The sequence below is a fragment of the Melozone crissalis genome, unplaced genomic scaffold, assembly GCF_028551555.1.
Source record: "Melozone crissalis strain CALT ecotype California unplaced genomic scaffold, PUWL_Pcris_2 ptg000033l_1, whole genome shotgun sequence".
Classification (NCBI taxonomy): Eukaryota; Metazoa; Chordata; class Aves; order Passeriformes; family Passerellidae; genus Melozone; species Melozone crissalis.
This window is the reverse complement of record NW_026535811.1, coordinates 6,031,784-6,051,977: the sequence shown is the minus strand read 5'-3', so window position 1 is coordinate 6,051,977 and position 20,194 is coordinate 6,031,784. Positions and strand designations below refer to the sequence as shown.

General features: G+C 48.4%; 1 protein-coding gene across 1 annotated transcript in view; it reads right to left on the bottom strand.

The window, feature by feature from the left end:
* CACNA2D4 (calcium voltage-gated channel auxiliary subunit alpha2delta 4) overlaps positions 1-19,600 on the bottom strand; it is a 119,598-nt gene extending 99,998 nt beyond the window's left edge. The window contains exons 1-9 of the mRNA XM_054281850.1: positions 19,494-19,600; positions 14,747-14,828; positions 9,649-9,765; positions 8,110-8,169; positions 6,418-6,580; positions 4,501-4,632; positions 3,542-3,602; positions 2,513-2,663; positions 869-943 (exon numbers count right to left, since the gene is read on the bottom strand). Coding sequence (XP_054137825.1) covers positions 869-943; positions 2,513-2,663; positions 3,542-3,602; positions 4,501-4,632; positions 6,418-6,580; positions 8,110-8,169; positions 9,649-9,765; positions 14,747-14,828; positions 19,494-19,600 — 948 coding nt within the window. The remainder of the gene's footprint in view (positions 1-868; positions 944-2,512; positions 2,664-3,541; positions 3,603-4,500; positions 4,633-6,417; positions 6,581-8,109; positions 8,170-9,648; positions 9,766-14,746; positions 14,829-19,493) is intronic.
* Between the last annotated feature and the right edge of the window lie 594 nt (positions 19,601-20,194).

Sequence of the window (20,194 nt, the reverse complement as noted above, 5' to 3'; positions counted from 1 at the left end):
TCATGGAAGGGGCAAATCTGGGAATCTGACTCGCCCTTATCTGCTCCTTCAGGAAAAATAAAACATCCTGTGCACCCAAAAGCAACAGCATGGGGAAAAAGAAAAAATCTGAATGCTTGTCTATGACTTAAGCAGCATTGATCTGCTTAAATTAAACCCTCTCTGCAAGATAGTGTTTAGGATGTTTGGGAATCCTTTGGGAATCCCTGCAAAGGCATCACCCTCTGTAGTCATACTCTGTGGCCTAGGGCTAATCTGGGAGAGAAATCTGATTGTTGAAGGCATACAGGGATGTAGTAATACAAATTAAAAAAACTGAAAGAAGAAAGGAAACAAAACAGGGAGAGAAGCTAAAAATAGCAGTCAGCCAGGAGGGTGGTGGAGCAGCTGGACACCTCAGGGCTGCTGAACCCTCCTGGATCAGAGCAGCAAAACCCCTCCTCAGAGAGGGCTTGCTGGCAATCCACCCTGATGAAGGATCAGGCCAGGCTGAGAACATATTCACCAGGAAAGGACGGATTGTTCTCCTTTCTGAGGGCTGAGGATGTGGGGTATCTAAGATGGAGACCTTCTGCCCTCTGCACACAGTTTTTAACAAGGCAGCCTGGGCTAGGTCTGCTGGTGGTGCAGCAGTGGGGACCAGGGAAGTTGTGGCTGCTGCTCACCCACCAGCTGACCCTGTGTCACAGCAGCCTGGGGTAATTCAGGGTAACCACAGAGCCAGCACACAGCCCTGAACTGCTGCAGGCTTCTGAAATTCAAACCCTGTTCCTTGTCCCTGGAGCTTCATCTCACAGCATCTCAACCCTGTTCTCTGCCTGCATGAAGGGAGCTACCTGAGTCACACTGAGAGGGGCCTGGTACTCACCTCTCTGTTATCTCTGTCTGCTTGGACCAGGATACCCTTAAAACAGGGCTCAATAAAATGAACATAATCATTGTACTGCAAAGAGAAAACAAGAAGAAAGGAGTTGTCATGGGAGAAAATTCACAAAATGGTTTCATGTCCTAGGTGCATGTTCAGAAAGCAGCATGGAACATGATGCCATTTTATACCCATTTCCCTTAAAAACTGCTTATAGTTATCACGGCAAACTAGGATTTTGATGACCTGTTTGTTTAAATAATGCATTAATTACAGTGTTTTGCTGAGTTCTAGCTGAGCAGATCTACACATACAAAATTACTTTTTTCCCCCCACTCACACCACAAAGTTTTTATCCCTACTTTATGAGTTTGTATCCCTGGCCTTGCTTCTAGCACTTTTTGCACATAGTTTTCACTTCTGGAGACTCTGTGAGTCCCCAGCTGAACCTTCTAACCTGAAGTTGGAAGCCTCTGGTGCACAGCTGAACAATAACAAACCAGGTTAGCACACATCCACTGGACTGGGATAATTAGGGGAGTGGATGATTCCAGGCTGTGACATCGGAGGAAAAGCTTGGTAAGGCCCCTGTGAACCTTTTCCTGCAGGGTTCAGGAGAGTGCAATTCCTAAAAGGCCTCTGAGGCTCAGCTGATCAATAGGAACTTAGGTCAGGCTATAAGGTCTCTGAGCCAGAAGGTTCTTGGTGTGAGTGCAGTAGAGGAAAAAAATTAAAAAATATATCTATATATCTATATCTATATATATAAACATGGTATTTCTGGGATTGTTTTTGAAGAACAGATGATATTTCAAACTCCTTAATGACTCCCCTTCCATTTTTCTGCCAACACTGTTCACTCTTCCATCTGTCCAGTCATATAAAGACAGAATTGTTGCCACTGGAGTTTCTAATTAGCTAACATAAGAAGCTATCAACAAAAAGCAAAATTTGTATCTCAGTGGCTGTGCCCTGGCAAGCTATCACAGAAAGAAGCCTGGGGAAGGAGATGGTGTTTGAATTAGCTCTGAAAATTAGAAGGCAAGGAGCCTTTAACATGGCACCAGTCTTGCTATGAGTCATGGAAAAAAGTTTTGCTTTCTGTGGTCACTGGTGCTGGTTCCCTGTGGGTAACCAGCTCATCCTCACCCTGCCAGGGCTCAAAAAGGAAGAGAGTCACACTGAAGCTTCCTGACCAAGCTCCATGCAGCCCAGCTGATGGACTCAGAACTGTAAGGGCAGCCTTGCAGGATGCTGGTGCACAAAAAGGCACATGGTGGTAGTTTTCTAGCCTGGAAACATTGGCCTGAGGATTACACTGCTGCTGCTGGACCCAAATTCAGTGTTAGGGCAAGCTGGGTGAATTATTATCTCTGGTGTCTCTCTGCAGCCCTTTGTTATCTGTTGCAGTCACATCCCTAAGAAAACAAAAAGATGCAGCCAACATCCTCTGTGGAGGAGAAATGAAATGAGCACGCAGCCACCCTGCTGACCACACAGAGCGGCCTTCCCAAGGATCCTTTGGGGAATCTCCCCAGTCCAACAGAAGTGCTGCTGTAGGTGGGTCACTGTGATTTGCTGAGGGGAAGGAGGAGGGGGTGTGAGGCACCAGGGGAGAGCTCAGCACTGGGACGGAGGCAGACATACTGCAATGATGTTGACAAAGTCGTTTTCTCCCAGAGTATCCAAAATGGTGACGATGGTGTGCTTGGCAATGGTCATCCTCAGGCCCTTCATGCTGCCACTGACATCCACGATGATGACAATGTCCTTGGGAGAGGTGGCTGCTTGGATGTACCTGCACAACAGAGAGCAGGGTGAGAGCCAGGGAGGGGGAATGCTGGGCATGCTGCTGTCACCCTGCCAGCCACAGCACCACGGCCACCATGGCCACAGTGCCCAGCAGGAACAGGCTGGCCCCAGCACCTCCCTTCCTGCCCTGGGAAGTGCTGAGCCTACTGCAGACATACACCCAAGAGTTCTGAAACACACCACAGTTCTGAAACTCAAATACCCCCACCACCTCCCAGCCACAGAAGTGTAATTCCCACGTGGCACATGGTAGATCCCACAGGAAAAACTGTTGCTGGCAGGGCTTCCCAACCTGCTATTACCTTTATTTATGTACCTCCCTGTCACATCATATTTTCTGAAAAATCTCTTTGCCCAGGATTTTCTCCCGAGAAGCCTCAGGGAAAAACGAAAAAAAATAATTATCTGATTTGTTTCTCCTGTGTCTTGCTGCTTTGGAATGTGGTTTGAAGATTGTTGATCCAATAGGTGATTGTTTCATTGGTTTCATGTGAATTGTTTTAACTTATTGGCCAATCAGGGGCCAAGCTGTGTTGGACTCTGAAGAGAGAGTCACAAGCTTTCATTGGTACCTTTTAGCCTTCTGTCTGTATCCTTTCTGTATTCTTCAGTATAGTTTTAGAATAGCATTCTTTAATATTATATAGATCATAAAATAATAAATTAGCCTTCTAAGAACATGGAGTCAGATTCATCGTTCCTTCCAACAATGGGGGTCTCAGAAAATACCACACCCCCCCACCTCTTGCAGGGGCACCACAGGACATTAATTGCTGATCAGCAGCTCCCCAAGGTGTCACACCTTGGAGAAGGGGGAGAGAGGAAGGATCAAAGGTGCTGCGGCCAAGTCTCTCCAGAACTCACCAGCCACGGTTCCTGCAGTCAAAGGAGATGACTCCATTCTCATCTGGTAACCACTTTATTCCTGAGGAGAGCAGCAAGAGGAGCAATCAGCACTCACAGCAGGCAGGCACCTGCACTGCTGCTGTTGCCTGCTGAGACCTGGCTACCCCAGGGAGCACAGGAGGCTGGCCAGCCACAGCAGCGGCCCATTCTGCAGAAATACAAGCAGAGCTGCTCGGTCTTTGGCAGTTCTGAGTAAACTGTTTATTAAAAAATGTACCTTGGAATAGTCTGTTCAACTGTGAAGCAACTGCTTGTACTTTGAGTTTTTTTCTCACCTTGATGTAGTTCTCAACAACAGATTTTTTTCTCACAGGGGATGGTGGAGAGCATAAAAAAGCAGCAGCAGCGACTGGGATGCATCCCAGATTCCCTGCTACAGGCTCTGCTCACAGCCATCTCTGCATTCACCTTCCCCAGCACGTGCCAGGGCACAGAACAAGGGCAGGCAGCCATCTGACCAAGTGGCACCAGGCAGGCTGCAGCTGCCGAGCATCTCAAGGGTTCCTGCAAGCACAGCACCTCCCTCCTGTGCTGTGACCTAATGTGCCCTCACAGCTGGTGAGTGGATGACCAGGCAGGCTGGCCAGCTGCATCTGCCATGTGTGTCCTCAGAGGCCTGGCCACCACTCAAACCCTCAGGGGAGCCCTGCTATGGTGTTTTGAGAGCTCTTTGGAGGTCCCCTGCCAGCAGAATCCTCTGGGGTTGCATGAGGGGCTGGTTCTAATGGAAGAAAGGGGTTTATGCCTGCAGAGTAATTCCTTCAGCCTTACCAGCCCATTTTGCTCACTGTATCCTGCCCTTCTCTGGGCTGGGAAGGCCCCAGACTTCCCAGATTGCATTCTTGCATGGCACAGGCCCTGTCTTGCAAGGTTATTGTGTGGCACTGAAAGAGCAAAGCCAATCTCTACTCTTTTACCTGGGTACAGCCTGAAGAATCCAGTGGAGCTGCCAAAGTACTGCCAGGTCAGCGTGGGATCCCTTTCAAAGTTGTCCACAAAAATAGGATTCAGGGCTTCTGACATGTAAACTCCATTGAGTATGGCAGGGTCTGTGGGGGAGAAAACTGTGTTAAAAGAAGGGAGGACATCCACCATCCCTGATGGAGGAGAGGGATGAGAACAAAGGCAGCTGCAGGAGGAATACAACCTTGTCCACAGCTTTTACATTGATGCCTCCTGTTCTCTGCCCATTCAAGTGAATCTTGGAGGCCAGGCCACCACTGCCACTGCAGGTGATCTCAGCTTGGTCAGACACTATTAGCCCCATATCTCTTTACAGCCTTGCCTGCCCTTGAGCCCTACATCTGGTTGGAATAATGCTCCCAGAGGCCCAGGGAGGCCATCACAGTGCTGAGCACAGCTGGCACAGCCTGCAGGCAGTGTTTAACTGCTGCCTGACAGGGGATGGGTGGCTCTTGAGAAACAGCAGGCCGATGCATCACTGATAGCCTTTCTGCAAGGCCTGTCTAAATTTATGCTGGGTGTAATCACCTAATACAGAGGAGCCCTAGGATTTACACAGTTGCACTCTCTCGCTTCCTCATTGAATCTTTATTTTCTTCTTGGCCTGCCCTTTCTTTGACAAAGCCTGGGCTGTCTTACCATGCCCCCATGTGCTCAGAAGAGTGAGAAACAACACTCACTTTTAACATTTGAAAGGTGTTGTCATTATATTGCAAGAGTTCCATATTGTTGTCTCCTTAGTGCAAGAGTTTCATACCTCCTTGAGGTTTCTCATAGGCATCTTCTTTAAGCACTGACTCTTCCTCCTTCTCATAGCAGCCACCTGACTCCAATTCTCCCTCAACCAATGAATCCACTCTTTTATAACACTCTTCTTATTGGTCACAGCTATGGCCTGTTAAAGCCAGGCCTGCTCCTAATCTTTGATAATTGGCCCAACTGCAACTCTTTAGGGGGTAAGATTACTTTCTATACTACCTTTATTTACTTATATTCTATCCCCCTACAGAAAGGTTTATTAAACCTTAACAAAGTACAACAAAAGACTAAATAAGGAAACCCTGACAGCACTGGGAGCATGGACCACCACATGCTCCCCCAAAAAATGGCTCCTCCACCTTTTATACCTTTGGTGCTACATCAGTTAGCCCTGGACCCTAGCAAAGTCCATCAGTCAGCTCTTCCTTGCCATCCATTGGTGGGGATTGAGAGGAATAATGGTTTTGTCTTTACAAACAAACTATGTCTGCTGGTAGGCAGCATCAGCACTGAGAGATAAACAATGGGAAGGATTCCACTGACTGATGAATGGAAAAAGATACTTGCCTTTACAAATAAACTGTAGTTTTGCTGATAAATGAAACTGAATATTGAAAGATGAAAGAAACAATGGGGAAAAACTCCAAATTCCATAAGAATTAAAAATGAAAAGGGAGGGTTACACATTAGAGGGAAATCTTTGGTATCAGGCATTCCAGGAAGTCTGTGCCTCTCAAGTACCTCAGCCAATGGGGAAAGAGAGAAGGGAAATGCAGCAGGGAAATTGGGATAAAAAGGAGGCTGTGTCCTCCAAAAACTTGAGAGACCCTAGGGGTATATCCCATGGCCTCTTCCTGCCTGACATGGAGGCCTGTCCACCACGAGAGGTTTCCCAAGAGCAGATTATACCTAAACCTGTCACAGTGACAGGACAGACATGACTGTCCCTTAGGACAGCAGCTTTCCAACCCTGCTTTTGTTTTTTTCCCCTCTGTTGTTATTTTTCTATTCCCATTCTTGTTGTTATTTTTCTATTCCTATCCTTGTTTCCAGCATTGCTGCTGATAATTTCCACACCACCCTAGCATCAGTGAGAAGGCAGAGGCCATTACCTTTGTTGTAGACATTGGTGGGCAGCTGGATATCACTGTAGGTTGTGTTCACCAGCAGGTTATTGAAATGCTCATTTGGCTCCAGAATGAATTCATCCCCAAGCTCCACATAATTGTCATTTTCATCCTTATCATTAATCAGGAGAGAGTTGTAGTAATCAAACTGTTGATGAAGACAATAGAAAAAAGACAAAGAGAGAATAGCACAGACTATTACCAGCACTGTTTAAAACAAAGAGGGGACATATGGAGAAGCAGGGCTTCAAAGAGGATCAAAACGAGCCACAAACAAGCTATTACCAACTGGAAGTGTCAAGCTGCCCAAATGATGGTTTCTGCCCACTTTGTTTGTTGCTGTCATATGCCCACATGACTGAAAGCACTGTCACTGCCAGGAGCATTGCTTAAGAGCCACTGCAGAGCACAGGGGCAGGGTGGCAGCCTCCTGTGGCCCCTCAGCTGTATTCAGGGGATTAGCTGGAAAGGTGAAGTGTCCTATGGGGTCTGGCTCCCAGGTTTAGCACAGGACACAGCAGTGCTGACCTCACCCAGCCTGTCCCTTACTGAGTTCACTGCTGACATCCAGCTGGGATTATCCCCTCATTCTGGCACTCCGAGTAGCAGGCACTCATTGGGAGCAAAGGATCAAGCAGAAGGTGCTCAAAGACAATGCAGTGTCCCCCCACCCATGAAGGTCATTGGGGATTTACCATCTGCAGTCACTTTAGTACATCCAGGGCATTCTTGGATAACCTATGTTTTTAAGATGCTTTTGCTGGCTTTATCTGAGCCAGGGGTTACATAAGGATTAGTGTTCAAGCACTAGCAGCACCCAGAGGGTGCAAATGGAGTGTGCAAATACAGAGTCATGTACCTCAACTCACCCATGCCCCGTACTGTGAATGCAGCTGACCCAACTAACATGGCTAATGGGATTCCTTAAAAAAGGAAAAATAAAAAGTGAGATGAAATTAGTAACTAGCTTGATTTCAAGGAGTGCTTTCAACTTTTCTACAACTGAGACATGTACTTGCAGGGGTAGCCTGTCCTTCTGCTGAGCTGTCTGTGCTTGTACTGTGGATAGAGAATTTCCTTCCACAGCCTTTTCATTCCAGCTCCCCTCACCAGCAATAATCCCACAGCTTGGCCACAACAAACAGTTATTAACAGAAAGCCAATTATCCAAATTGATTAGACAGCACCAAACTTTCACCTTAAGGGAAGTCCTGACCAGTGGGTGTCTGTCTGGTACAGAAAAGATGATGGGAGCTGTTAAGAAAGATGGTGAGAAACTCAGTTCATTTGGATTAAGGTTTGCTGTGGGTATTTGTAACAGCATCCTCCTCACTGTTCATTCACACTCAATTTTTAGCTCATTTTCCACTCAAGTAACCCACAAAGTGCCAGCTAATTTGCACCAAAACATCACATAATGACAGTGTTGGCCAGTGCAGTAAAAGTAAAGCCAATAACATCATTCAGCCCAATGTCTTCCCAAATCCTTCCCCTCCCAGAGCCACAGGGACAAATCTTTTTGGCATTCCTAGGTTTGGGATCCGCCAAGGATATCTCTTATTTGCAGCAGTCTCTGAGTGTCCTGCAGACAAGGCAATTCCTAAGCCCAGGAACCTGGTGGGGATGGGTTCCTGGCTGTGCCCTGAGGATGTTGGTCACTGACCAGGATAAACTCACCTCCAGTGAGGAGTTGTACTCATGGTTCAGATCTGCATCTTCTGCTGCTTCCACCAGCCTCTAAAGCAAGCACACAGAAAGGAAGGTGAGTGGGTGCTGGGGCAAAACCCCCAGAAGTTCTCCCAGCTGTATCAGCGATTGCCTCCTTCACCACAACCACGTCTGGGGTTATAAACTTCCCTCTTTCCCTCCTCTCCTGCTGACCTGTCATTCTGTGCTACAGTTTTACAGCTTGGAATGTACATTATTTGCAGCTATTTATTGCCAAGTGTATTCACACCTACTTACTCCAGAGTCCCTGCTAAACCCCAGAGAAATTTTAGATATCACAGGACATATACAAACAGAAACAGGTCCATTTAGAGAAACAACAGACATTTTAAATTTCATTTTCCATGAGCCTTTCCAAAAAGCCATGGGAAAGGCATTTCAGCCCCAGCTTGATGTCAGTATCTCATCAAAGGAAAAGGCCTTGTGGGAGTCTCAGTCTGGTATTGTTACTGAGACAAAGACCATGACTGGATTTTGTAAAGGGCTCAGCGATGCTGTGGCCATTTATAAGCTCTTACCATTTATGGAAGGCAATAAAATCAGCCAGTTTTCTCCATTATGATGCTTCAGGGCACTAATTCTCAATTGGTACAGACTGGGAAGGGATCCAACTAAACACGTACATGTTTTCAAGGTTGCACAATCAGCAACAGTCTCAGCAAAACTACATTTTGCTCCCTCACAAAGGATAAGGCAATCCAAACACTGGAGAAGTCTGGCTAAGAATTTAATGTTATTGGCCAAAGCTCTGGGACTAAATATGCCCACATTTCACTTGGAGATTCAAATGATGTGTTTCTGGATGACTTTTCCACATTAGAAGCCTTAAACAGTCAAGGCTCTGTGACTACAGAAATATGCTTTTCATAGTAGGTAAATACACAGGAATATGATAAATCCTTAGATGCAGGAAGCAAGGGGGGCCAGAACGATTACCTGCTCTGATCTCCCACACTGCAGCAGCTACAGACCCTTTGCCACCTCCTCCACACTTCCCCATGTACACAGCTGGAAATCCAAGCACCTTCCTTGCAGCCTGTGCTCAGGAGGTGCAGAAATTCCCCCTGAGCCACACACACAGCTGAAACAAGCCCCTAGTCTTCAGCAGCCAGAGTGCACTATGGAAGGATGAACTGGATTTTTCACTTCTGAGAGGTTTTCTTCTCCCCCTTTTTAAACAGCTTGTCTCCTAAAAGAGTGTTCATTCCCTCATATTTATTCCTAGACTTTGTTTTTGTCTTCTTTTCTAATTTGAGCCGAGGGAGAAGCCAGCATCCCCTTGTCTGAACGCCCACATCCTCCCACCAGTGTCTGCTTAAAGCTCAGCGTGAGCAGCCAGCTGCACCAGCAGGCTCCTGCCTGGGCAGGGGAGTCCTCACACAACCCCTGCACCCACACACTGCTGGTGCAGGCAGAGCCCTGTGCCTGCTGCTCTGGGGCTGGCAGGACACAAATTCCCTCCCAAAGCCCCAGAGGCAGTGGTCATACCTCAACAGCTTCCACCTTCCTGCGGAGCATGCTCTCCATCTGCTCCGAGAACTTCTTCACCAGCTCCAAGCCATCCACCTCTTTGATCTTCAGGGTTGGCTCCACATCTTTGTACTTCTACCCGAGGGAAGGAAGAAAATCCTGCTGAGCAGGAGGCTCTTAAGGAGAGGGATGAATCTATCATTGCTAGCTGGGTATTGTCTTTGTATTGAAACAAGTGCTCTGATTTTATCACCTTCCATCTTTGCCTTTCCCCCTTTTCTATCTGCAGATTTGAGGCCATAACTCAAAGCACTTGGACCAAGTGAAAACAACTGATCCAACTGTGAGCTTGTGGCTGTAGAAAGGAGCAATGCACCTGAAGCTATGAGTGCCTACAAGTTAGAGAGAAGCAGAAGGCCAACTTTAAAAAACCCAAACCGTGCACTGACATCCACAACAGCTTTATACACATCACACACCTCCAGCTCACTCAAGGCAGAGGCAAGAGCAAGGGAATGGAGCTGTGTGCTGTCACTGCAGCTCTTCCAGTGCCATGTGAGCCCTGGGGCACTGCTGGGGAGATGTCCTGGCTGTGCTGCCCCAGAGCCACCCCATCTGTGAGGGAACTTGCCAGGTCTCCAGCAAGAAGGGCCTGCTCAGTGCTCACAGGGGAGACTGCCAAAGAAAGTTGAGACAGAAAGAGATGATGCCACTTATTGGGCACCCAGGATAATAATTTAGGCCAAGAGCAACACAGAGGCAATTCCCAAAACCTAGGAATTATGAACACGGCTACTTGCTGCTGCCTCCAAGGGGAGAGGTGCTATAATGAGGAGGATCTAGATCTGACAGCTTTAGAGATAACCAGTTTATTCTCACCACGTTTCATATAACCTAGGAATTTAAAAAACCCAAGAGTACATCTAAACTGTAAGCATAATTTGTCTCCTTAAATCTGTTCTTTTAAGACTGGCTAAAATGGTCTTTATTTCTCCTTTGCAAAAAATCCCTCTGCTAACAGAGATAGCCAGAAAGAAAGATTAATGAAACCTGTGAAAGGACACAGGACAATTAACTTATTTCAGAAAAGACAGAGCCTTATCTCCTGAGCAATCTGGAAACACAAAGGCAACCAATTGCAATTCCCTGGTCCCTCATCATCAGTTTTGTCTGCAGTGTGTACAGCCCCCCCTTCCATCCTCACACTGCTTCCATCTAGCAACAGAGCAGCAATCTCAGCCAGGGCTGGGCAAAAAAAATGAGGTGGTGAAAAGGGCAAGGAGATGGCAGGGGCTCTCGTGACACTTCTGAACTAGAGGGAAGCAGCAGGGAAAGGACTTTGCATGTCTTCAGGGTGAGCCCGTGGAGTCCCTTTTGTTCAAGAAGCTCCTTGACCATGCAGGAGTGGGCACAGGCAGAGGCAGAAATGCCTCGAGGATGGGCCAGGCTGAGGAGGTCAGACAGAAATAGCAGCAGCATCCAGCCCACAGCAGGCATGGCAGGGAGGCTGCTCGCTCTGTCTGGCATGATTAACAGCAAGGGTTTTACTGGATTAAAAATGCCAGGCCTCCCATCCCCTGGGCTGGGGAGCTGGGACAGGCAGGGGAAGCAGGAGGAGGAGGAGGGATTGAGGAGGAAGGTTGGGGTAACCACGCTGCCAGAAGAGAAATGTGCAGCACAACCCCTGACCACGGCGCCTGGCTGGTGAGAGACTGCAGCACACACCCAGCTGTGTCTGTCCCTTCAGCTCTGTGTCACAGCTCTGCCAGCACAGAGGTGATCTCTGCCAGGCTGGGCTTTAATCAGGCCCTGCTGGGGGAGCAGGGTAATCTCTCCTGGGAAAGCTCACCCAGGGGGGGACACACCAGCACGGGCAGGCAGGCACTTCACAAAGTGACCTGCCACAGTTACCCTATAGCACAGCCTCAGATAAAAGCAACAGGGCTTTTCCCTCTCTCTGTTAATTTTTAATGTGCTTTTGACATACTCACAAGCAGATGTTACTGGGGTAAAAGTAACAATGACAAATGAAAACCAGTCTGCTCATGGTGTGCACATCTCAGGCCTGAGATCCAGCCAGAGATGGGAAGGAAAAAAACCCAACACAAAAAAAACCACCCAACTTTCTGCAAAGTTCCAGTTTGCTAAGGAATACACCAGGTTTGAGCTCAAATCCTATTTGAGCTTTTTTTCTACAAATGAACCAGCAAACCACTACATGCCTGTATTCCTGCCCTGGAAATCTCTGCCTACTGATGACTATTCATCCAAGATTTTCTAATGGTGGGCAACAGAGCTGTGATTTCAATCCTGTCACCAGACACCATGGCTGGAAGTCAGCTCAGGTGCATGTATTGGCCAGGATCATCCTGCACAACCTGTGCTTGGGGTTCAGGCTATCAGATCATTTTAAGTTACAGAACAGGAGTCAGGCTTGGGAGAACTGGCTGAAATGATCTGATGTTTGAAAAGAGGCCAAAAAGTTAGCTCAGCTCTAACACAAAACCTTTCCTTATTCATCTAGCACTTAGCATTCCCCTAAAACAGCAGGAGCAATTCATTAAGATTCCCCTTCTGCCGTGACGGGGGTGGTGAATATTTAAAAGCAGAATATCCAGAATTCAGTATCCTAAGTTTTATCTGTGAACAGAGATATGTCACCAAGTATATATTCTTGTTCCCACCTCCATAAAATCCAGCCTATTGAAATACACAGTGCTGCATTACTCACTGCTAGTGGAACTAAATTAAGAGTGTGAAAGACATTCCTTTCATCTTCACCCAGGAAAATGTCTTGACTGAACTTCTCAAGTTTGTCTGTTCTTTGCCATGTTTTTTGGGCTTTCTAATAACACCAAGGCAAAGCTGTGATGCAGGGTAAAAGCCTGCCCTTGGGGATTCAAGGGATGTCTATTATCTCACCAGGCCTCTGGGAATGGTACAGCCTGGTAGGATGTCAGCTACTTGAGTTTGCAGCATGATTTTAGGGTTCTTCTGCAGGAAACAAACAAAAAGTCCAAAGAAAACTAAGCAAACTGAAAACCATAAAAGAAAGTTTATGCCAAGTATTAAAGACAAGGTTTACATGCAAAGCATTCAGTAACTGAAAAATTATAACTCTCACAGCAACACTAAGCTGGTTACTTCAAGACCATTAGGCACAAGGGAGACATGAAATAAGATACAAACTGAGATGACAGCACCTTCTGTATTTCCTCAGATACAAAATGCCTGTTGAATTAAACAAGCACTGAGAAAAGAATCACCTGGACTTCTGCACTGTGCTCCCCCCACTTCTGCTGGTCTGGGCACAACCATGCAGGCAGAGAAATATCTGATGTGAAAAACAGGTAATAGCCCAAAAAAGAACAAGGTGCCTGGGGAGCAGATAAATCCATGTGTTTAATTTCTAGACTTTGGTGTGTTTGGCTCCCCAGGCCTAACATGCCAATGAGATAATCTGCATAAAGTTATTTAGGATCTGCCAGGGTGCATGAAAATGATATTTATTAGTAAAAGATGTGTCTGCATCCACTTGTAGTGCTGGAGATGCCAGGGATGCAGTGAGAGTCCTCTTGGGATGGTCCCTGCTTTGAGATGATGAACTGTGAGGAATTCCTACCTAAAGAAAAGGACTGAAGTGAGTGCTGGCTGCTTCTCCCCTATTCCCTTATTTCCCAGGGAAACAACAGGAGATGAAAATGCTCAAGAAGTGGAGTTGAAAGACAAACTTGAGCTGCTTAAACTGCTCAAGTTAAATTAGGGCAGAACACAACAGAACACGAATTTAGGAAATGATTTTTTACTGGAGTGTTCACAGAGCAAGGCTACATCAAGCTCATCTGTACCCCTGCTCAAAGTGACATTTTCCTTCTGAGTCACAGACACTGGGAGCTATGGCTTGGGGACCCCAGGGGACAACAGGCAATGCAGAAGCATCATCACAACTGCTAAAAGCCCAACTTCTGCCTGCATCCACACCCTGCTGCAGCTGCCTCACAGTTAGTGCAAGAAGTACCTTTATCAGGGCTGACAGCTTTTATTGCAGGGTGACTCCTTCCTCCCAAGAAGAGCTGGTGATCAGCACAGACCTCAGTGATGGATGCTGAAAGCCTGTCCTGGTCAAACCTAGCACAGTGAGTGCTGCAGGATATGATCCCTTACTCCAGGCAACAAAGCAGCACTCTGGGGACGGGGAAACAGGGCTTAGCAGTGAGGCAAGGAATGTGACACCCAAATCCTGTGTTGTGCACTGGGATGTGAGTGTAATTGACAATGGTAATATAAGGACAGAAGTCAGACACCTGGAAGGTGTAAGGGGCAACTCATGGCTTGTGTCGGAGAATCAGAGAAAGAGTAAAAAACTGGATGGCCACAAAGTGGAGTCTGCATTCCGCTGGATACAGCAGGCACCAGCTCCCCAGAGCAGCACTTGGGAGGTGCAGGGCAGAGATCCCCAGGTCTGAAAGAGGAGCAGCCATTCACCACTGGCCTAAGGAAGCTTCTCTACAGCTGCAAAAGGGACCATTTGTTTAAAGTCCCTGAAGCTACACCCCTGAATGCTGCTGGAAAGTTTAGTGCAGTAGTGCCTGTTTGGTGAACAGGCCAAGCAAACTCTGCCCCCCTGGCTTCCAGGGCAGCTGCCTGAAGCAGAGTCTTAAGGGCAAAATGCAAAGAATTGATAAACAACTGGCTGAATACAGATGAGAAAGCAAAAAAAAAAAATTAGTGTCAGCTGGAGAGATGCAGGAGGGGATGGTGGGGTGAGGGATGAGTAGCAGAGAGACTCAGGAAAGGAGGAATGAAGGGTCAGCATAGGAGAGCAGGAGGTGATCATCAGAGGGAAACATGAGGAGTGCTGTGAAAAAGTATTTTTAACAAAAAGTGATACAATTAAGGTGGTGCTCAGCAATGGCTGATGAAAGCAGGGAAGGCACTGAATGGATCTTCCTCTCCATCCATGGGGAATGGCACAGGGCATCACTCTGGGCTCAGGGATATGGAGCTCCATGGTTTAAAAGACAGCTGCAAACCAGTGCCTTGTTCTTTCCTCCACCCTGGGAGGCACACAGGGAGGGGACACAAAGCAAAGGGAACCCTCACAGGTTTTGCCTACCTTCTGCAGCAGGAGAGAGCCTGAGTACTTAGTCACAATGGAGTACAGCTCCCCACCAAAGGCATCTGCCCAGGCCTTCACCCTAAAAAAGGCCAAAAGAAGGAAAACCCGTGTTAATAATTCCAAATCTGCAGAGCTGGTTAGACAGACAGCTGGTTAGTCTGCAGAGTTTTCTTCAGACAGGTAAAACTCCATCATCCCGAGTACAAACCCCTCTATTTCTCTAAACCACTCTCCAACAGTGGCAATGTTTTGTCCAGCCACACAAGCAGCAAGGCAGGAGACAGTGCTGCTCTTGAACATTCCACCCAGGAGATTGGAGAGCAGGGAGAAACACCGAGTTCTGCTGGTCTTGAACTTGTCCCACCTAACTTTGGATGTGGAAATTTGGTCTTAGATGGCATCTGAGCTCCTTCTGTTGCTAGCAAAGGGAAATAAATTGCTTTCTGCAGACACCTATTCATCTCTCCTGACAGGCCCTGGGGTGAAGGGCTAGACACTCAGTGCCAAATCTGCAAAGAGAAGTAAGTGTCAGGACTTAGAGAAGGTGCCATGATTCACCCCTTGCATTCAGCTCTTGCAGCAGAGCAGGCCAGAGACTGATGAGCCAGACAAATTCCCTGCTCTCACTGGTGGTGCAGCTGCTTGATAATGCCACAGCTGATTATGCACATTGTCACTGTAAAGCACCCCCAGCTTGCGCCACCCTGGAAATAATGGATGGCAGCAATCCCACATGGAGAACAGTCAGATGTTGAGGAGCAGCCTGAACACTGAGCCATCCAAATCAAAATAGATGGCTCCCAAAATTGACAGAGCACTTCATCAGCACTTACACAAGCAATGCCAGGCAGCTCCCTCAACAAGGATTCACTTAAAAGAGATTTATTTAATGCAATGAGTGGCCCTCTCCACTTACACTTGTTTATGATAAGTGCAGAGTCTTACCTACAGCTTCCAGGGGAGTTCTTTGAGTCCCAGGCAGGCTTTAACCCCAGGGCCTGATTTCCCAGTGCACTGCACCACAAATAACACATCAACACAGAGATGAGCTCGGGAGAAAAGCCAGCACAGCAATGGTGGAACAATCACAGGAGCTCACTTCTGCCTAGGAAAGCCTGCCTAAACTCCCCTCTTGCACACAGGAACACACAGGCTTTTTTAAACACACAGGGGATGATTTGGAGCAAACACAAAGCTTCAGCTCTGCACCTCTCTCCACTGCTATAAAAAAAGCATGAGAGAGTGGGTGCCTTTTAAAATCAATCCTTAACTGGCAATGAGGCATTCATATTTAACCACTCAGTGTGAACTAACTAGCACCAGCTGAAGTCAATTTCTCTCTTTTTTTTTTTTCTTTTTTTTTTTTCATTGTGCTCTGCATCTTATTTGCAGAGCCAGAGCTTTTATCTCACCATTTCATCCTTAGAGAAAAAAGCATACAGATATTTTCTAGGAGACCAGGATTTATTGGGCTATATCAGAGTTATTCCAGCAAGCCAGAAATAAAAGAGGAAACAGGGATCCCATGGGATGCTTTCCTGTTTGTTGTAGTAGTGACTAATCATTCCCTTAGATATGAGGATCTCTGGATCAACATTTAAATTGATGCCCATCTGCTCCTACTGGCTTTATAAGTTTTATGTACAAGACGTTTTGTGCTGAATTTAACAAATATTCTCCAATCTCCTTGCCTTTTACTGTAGAAAAAGAAAACCTAAATATGAAGGGATAGTAATTTTAGCAGGAATGTTTATTTTTACCCCATTTCCCTCCCCTCACCTCTGTTTTGTGTCATATTTGTAGTGTGCCCCTGCTCCTTCCAGCCCTCAACATTCTTCAGCCCAGCAGGGTGGAAGAGTCTCTAGTGTTAATTTCTGATTAGTTGAGCAACTTCTTGAAACTTCCAGTAACAGCAGAACTTAAATAAAAAAGGGGTTTGTATAGTTTTGGGATGTCTGCTCTGGCTCAGGGACTGGTATTGTTTCTGGTTCCAAAGCAGAGGAAGAATGAGGCACAAAACCAGGGGGACCAAAGAGAGGGGCAGAGACGGACAGCTCTGGAGGCCTGGCTGGAAAGTTAAGGGGCACAGAGGAATGAGAGGGCTCAAAAGTCTCAAATCTCTGTTACAGGGCTAAAGTTTGTGCCATTAAACATATCTGGTGGCATTGCATGGAAGTTGCAAAGTAGGAAAGTGAAGAGGCAGAAATACACTGGCATTTTCATATTTAAAAGACAATTATTAGCCAGGGAAATGAGCAACCTTGGAATACTGGGAAATTAAGGGCAGCCTGCTGAACTTAAATAGGTTCCCTTAATTTTTTTTTTCATAAACAAGCGAGAGAAAAGGTCAGTCTGAAATTCATCAGCTTGCAGAGACATTTCTTTTAAAGTCTCTGGCTCTGTCCAGCTCATGAGCAGGTGTATAAAAGCAACAGGAGCAGCCTAAAGAGGCCACACCAGGTTGATCTTTGCCTCTCCCACCAGCATTTAAGAAGAAGTCAGCCTCAACTCCTGCCTACACCATGGCTGGTGGATGAGCAGGGCTGTGTCCAGTGGGGAAGAAGAGGTGCTTTGTGTGCTGAACTGGCACCCCAGAAGCACCACTAGGAACTGACTGAGCAGATTTCTGCACTGCTGGAGCCAGAGAGGAACGAGCTGGCAGTGATCCAAGCACGATGCAGCAAAGCCAGACAGGGCTGGGGGAGCAGCACAGCCCGACTGAGCCTTGTGTCACCTCACCCTGCCTGAACCCAGCTGCTGCTTGAAGGGCTCTGCTTTTGTGTCCCCCCCAAAATGTCCCTGTGTAACCCATGAAACAGAGCCATTTTCTGCTGACTTACTCCCTCTGGGCCTCTGGCCAATGTATTTCCCTGCTGAAATTTCATTTCAAAAGGCCGACTTTTGTGTTTTGGTTAAATTCATGAGTGGATTTGAAACACCAGGGATTAATTCAGCCATTGCTCTGGTTTTAGCACCAGAGGAGAAAAGCTCTTCTTCTATTGTTTATTCTTCATTCTTGCACAGGAATAAGTTCCAAATTGTGCAAAGTGACGTAAATCTCTTTTTTTCAGTATCACATTATAACAAAACACATCAGAAAAGGTTTTGGTCAGAGATTGTCTGCCTCTAATCCCTGCTCTTGTATTCAGTGGCAAGAACAGCAGAAAGGACAGTCTGGCTTCTAAATGCCACAGGCTTCAATGCCAAAAGGTATTCCTATGTGGTATTTATCCTGGACATAGAAAGTTGATTTGCTTGGTTTGAAGTCGGCAGAAGTTGGATTTTATCTTGTGTAACTTCTGTGTCCTTTCTGTGCAACCCGAATCAGAAGCATTTATGCTGGGGAAGGGCTTGACAGTGCAAGAATAGAATTGGCAGCAAAGTTTCCTGAGACCCTCCTGGATAATGTCAGTGCAGCTCCTGGGCAGATGGGCTGGATTGGTGGCACATCTCTAAGTGCCTTATTGGCAATTTTTGAATAAAAAACATTTCCCCAAATGCAGGAAAGGGCTTAAGCTGTCTTGAGTTGATTTTTCAGATGTCTCCTCCTCAAACTGGCTGGCAGTGTTGTCCCCTGTCCAGACCAAGCTGCTGCCCTGCACACACAGCCCTGTCCCAGCACCCCAGAGGTTGCCCCACAACAGCTTTAACCAACGGCGGCGCTGACATTTCTAATCCTTAAAGGATTTAACTCGCCCAAATCAGCTTAACAAGGTGAAGTTTCTATAAACTGGGGTTGCTGAGAGCTCTTGGGCTCCTGGGGGGCTGCCAGGGCCGCGTTGCTGGCGGGGAGCTTTCCGGCAGTGACGGTGCTGGATGAGCCGCTCCTCACACGGACACACGCAGGCCTTGGAGCACTACAAACCCAAGGTCTGCAAACCAAAAACCCCAAAAGATGAATCTAGAGTCCCTGCATGTGCAGTGCATGCACAAACCACGGCTGGGTGTGCTTTGTATCGCAGCTCAGCTTTCATTCCTTCGCCCCGGAGCTCTGGGAAGGGCCATTACGCCTTTTGTAGAGAGGTGGAGCCAGCACCAGCAAGAAGTGCTGAGGTCTCTTTCCTCCATTCAGCCTCGCTCGCTAACATCCTCTGACAGCCACAGAGGTGAATAAACACGGCTGTGTGCTTTACCCAGACCCTTTTCAGCCAGCACTGATCCAGACCAACGCAAGGGACCAGAGCTTTGGAGCTGCAAACCTTGCTCTGCATAAGGAGAAAGAGGTGTGTCACTGCTCAAACACCCCGTGGGCACCTTCCCCAGCCAGAACCTGGCCTGTGCTGTGCATCCCTTGGGTGTTCCTGGCATCTTAAAACCCAGCAGTGCCCACTGAAACTACTCTGCCAAACTGGGGCCACTCCCGTCTGCCTCCATGGTGGGATCTCTGCGAGTTGCAGCAGCGGCAGTGAGGTTTTACAAACGTGTCTTTAAACTGGTTTTGCCTTCTGCTGCCCAGTACATTAAGCAGAGCATTAATAAATGTCAAAATACTTAACTAAAGGAGATGAGTATCATTGCTACGCTTGAGGAGTGGGGAGGAAGAGGCATTGCATCCTAGCCTAGACCTGGACACAGAACTGGCGGCTCCCATGTCTGTGCCCTCTGCCAGGAGCCAAGGGAGGACAGTGCCATTCCCTGGAGCCATGTGTCCCCCTGGAGCCATGTGTCCCTCAGAAGCAGCCTGTCCCTGCCGCGCCTGCCATGCCGGGGAGGCAATTCCCACCCGCACCGCCGCAACACTCACGTTTCCAGCGGGATCTTCGTCTGGGCCCTGGCCCAGGGTGGCAGGCAGAGCAGACAGAGCATCATCCACGGCACGGCCCAGGGCCCCATCCTGCAGGCACCGGCCATCAGCAAGGGCTCCGGCCGGCGGCGTGCGGGGGCTCCCCGCCGCTCCTGCTGCCCTGAGGGAGCTCCCCGGCGGCCCCCGCCATGGTGCCGGCCTGGGAGCCCTGCTGGGGAGGGGCCGAGCCCCGGGGGCACCGCGGCCGCCTCTGCCCCGGGAGCGCCGCCGCGGCTGCCGGGCGCCGTCGGGGTGTCCGGCCCAGGCACCGAACCGTGTGGGAGCCGCGGCCCGGTGCGCTCCCACGGGTGTGAAGCGGCTCCGGGCCCGCTCAGGGGTGCGCTCCCACGGGTGTGAAGCGGCTCCGGTCCCGTTCAGCGGTGCGCACGCACGGGTGTGAAGCGGCACCGGGCCCGGGGTGCGCACCCACGGGTGTGAGCAGCTCCGGTCCCGGTCAGGAGAGAGCGGCTCCGGGTGAGGAGCGGCTCCGGCTCCGAGCCGGGTCAGGGGTGCGCACCCACAGGTGACGATCGGCTCCGGGCCCGCTCAGGGCTGCGCACCCACAGGTCGGGATCGGCTCGGCCCCGGTGAGGGGTGCGCACCCACGGGTACGGAGCGGCTCCAGGCCCCGGAGCGGCCGCGCCAGGAGGGAGCTCGGCGCT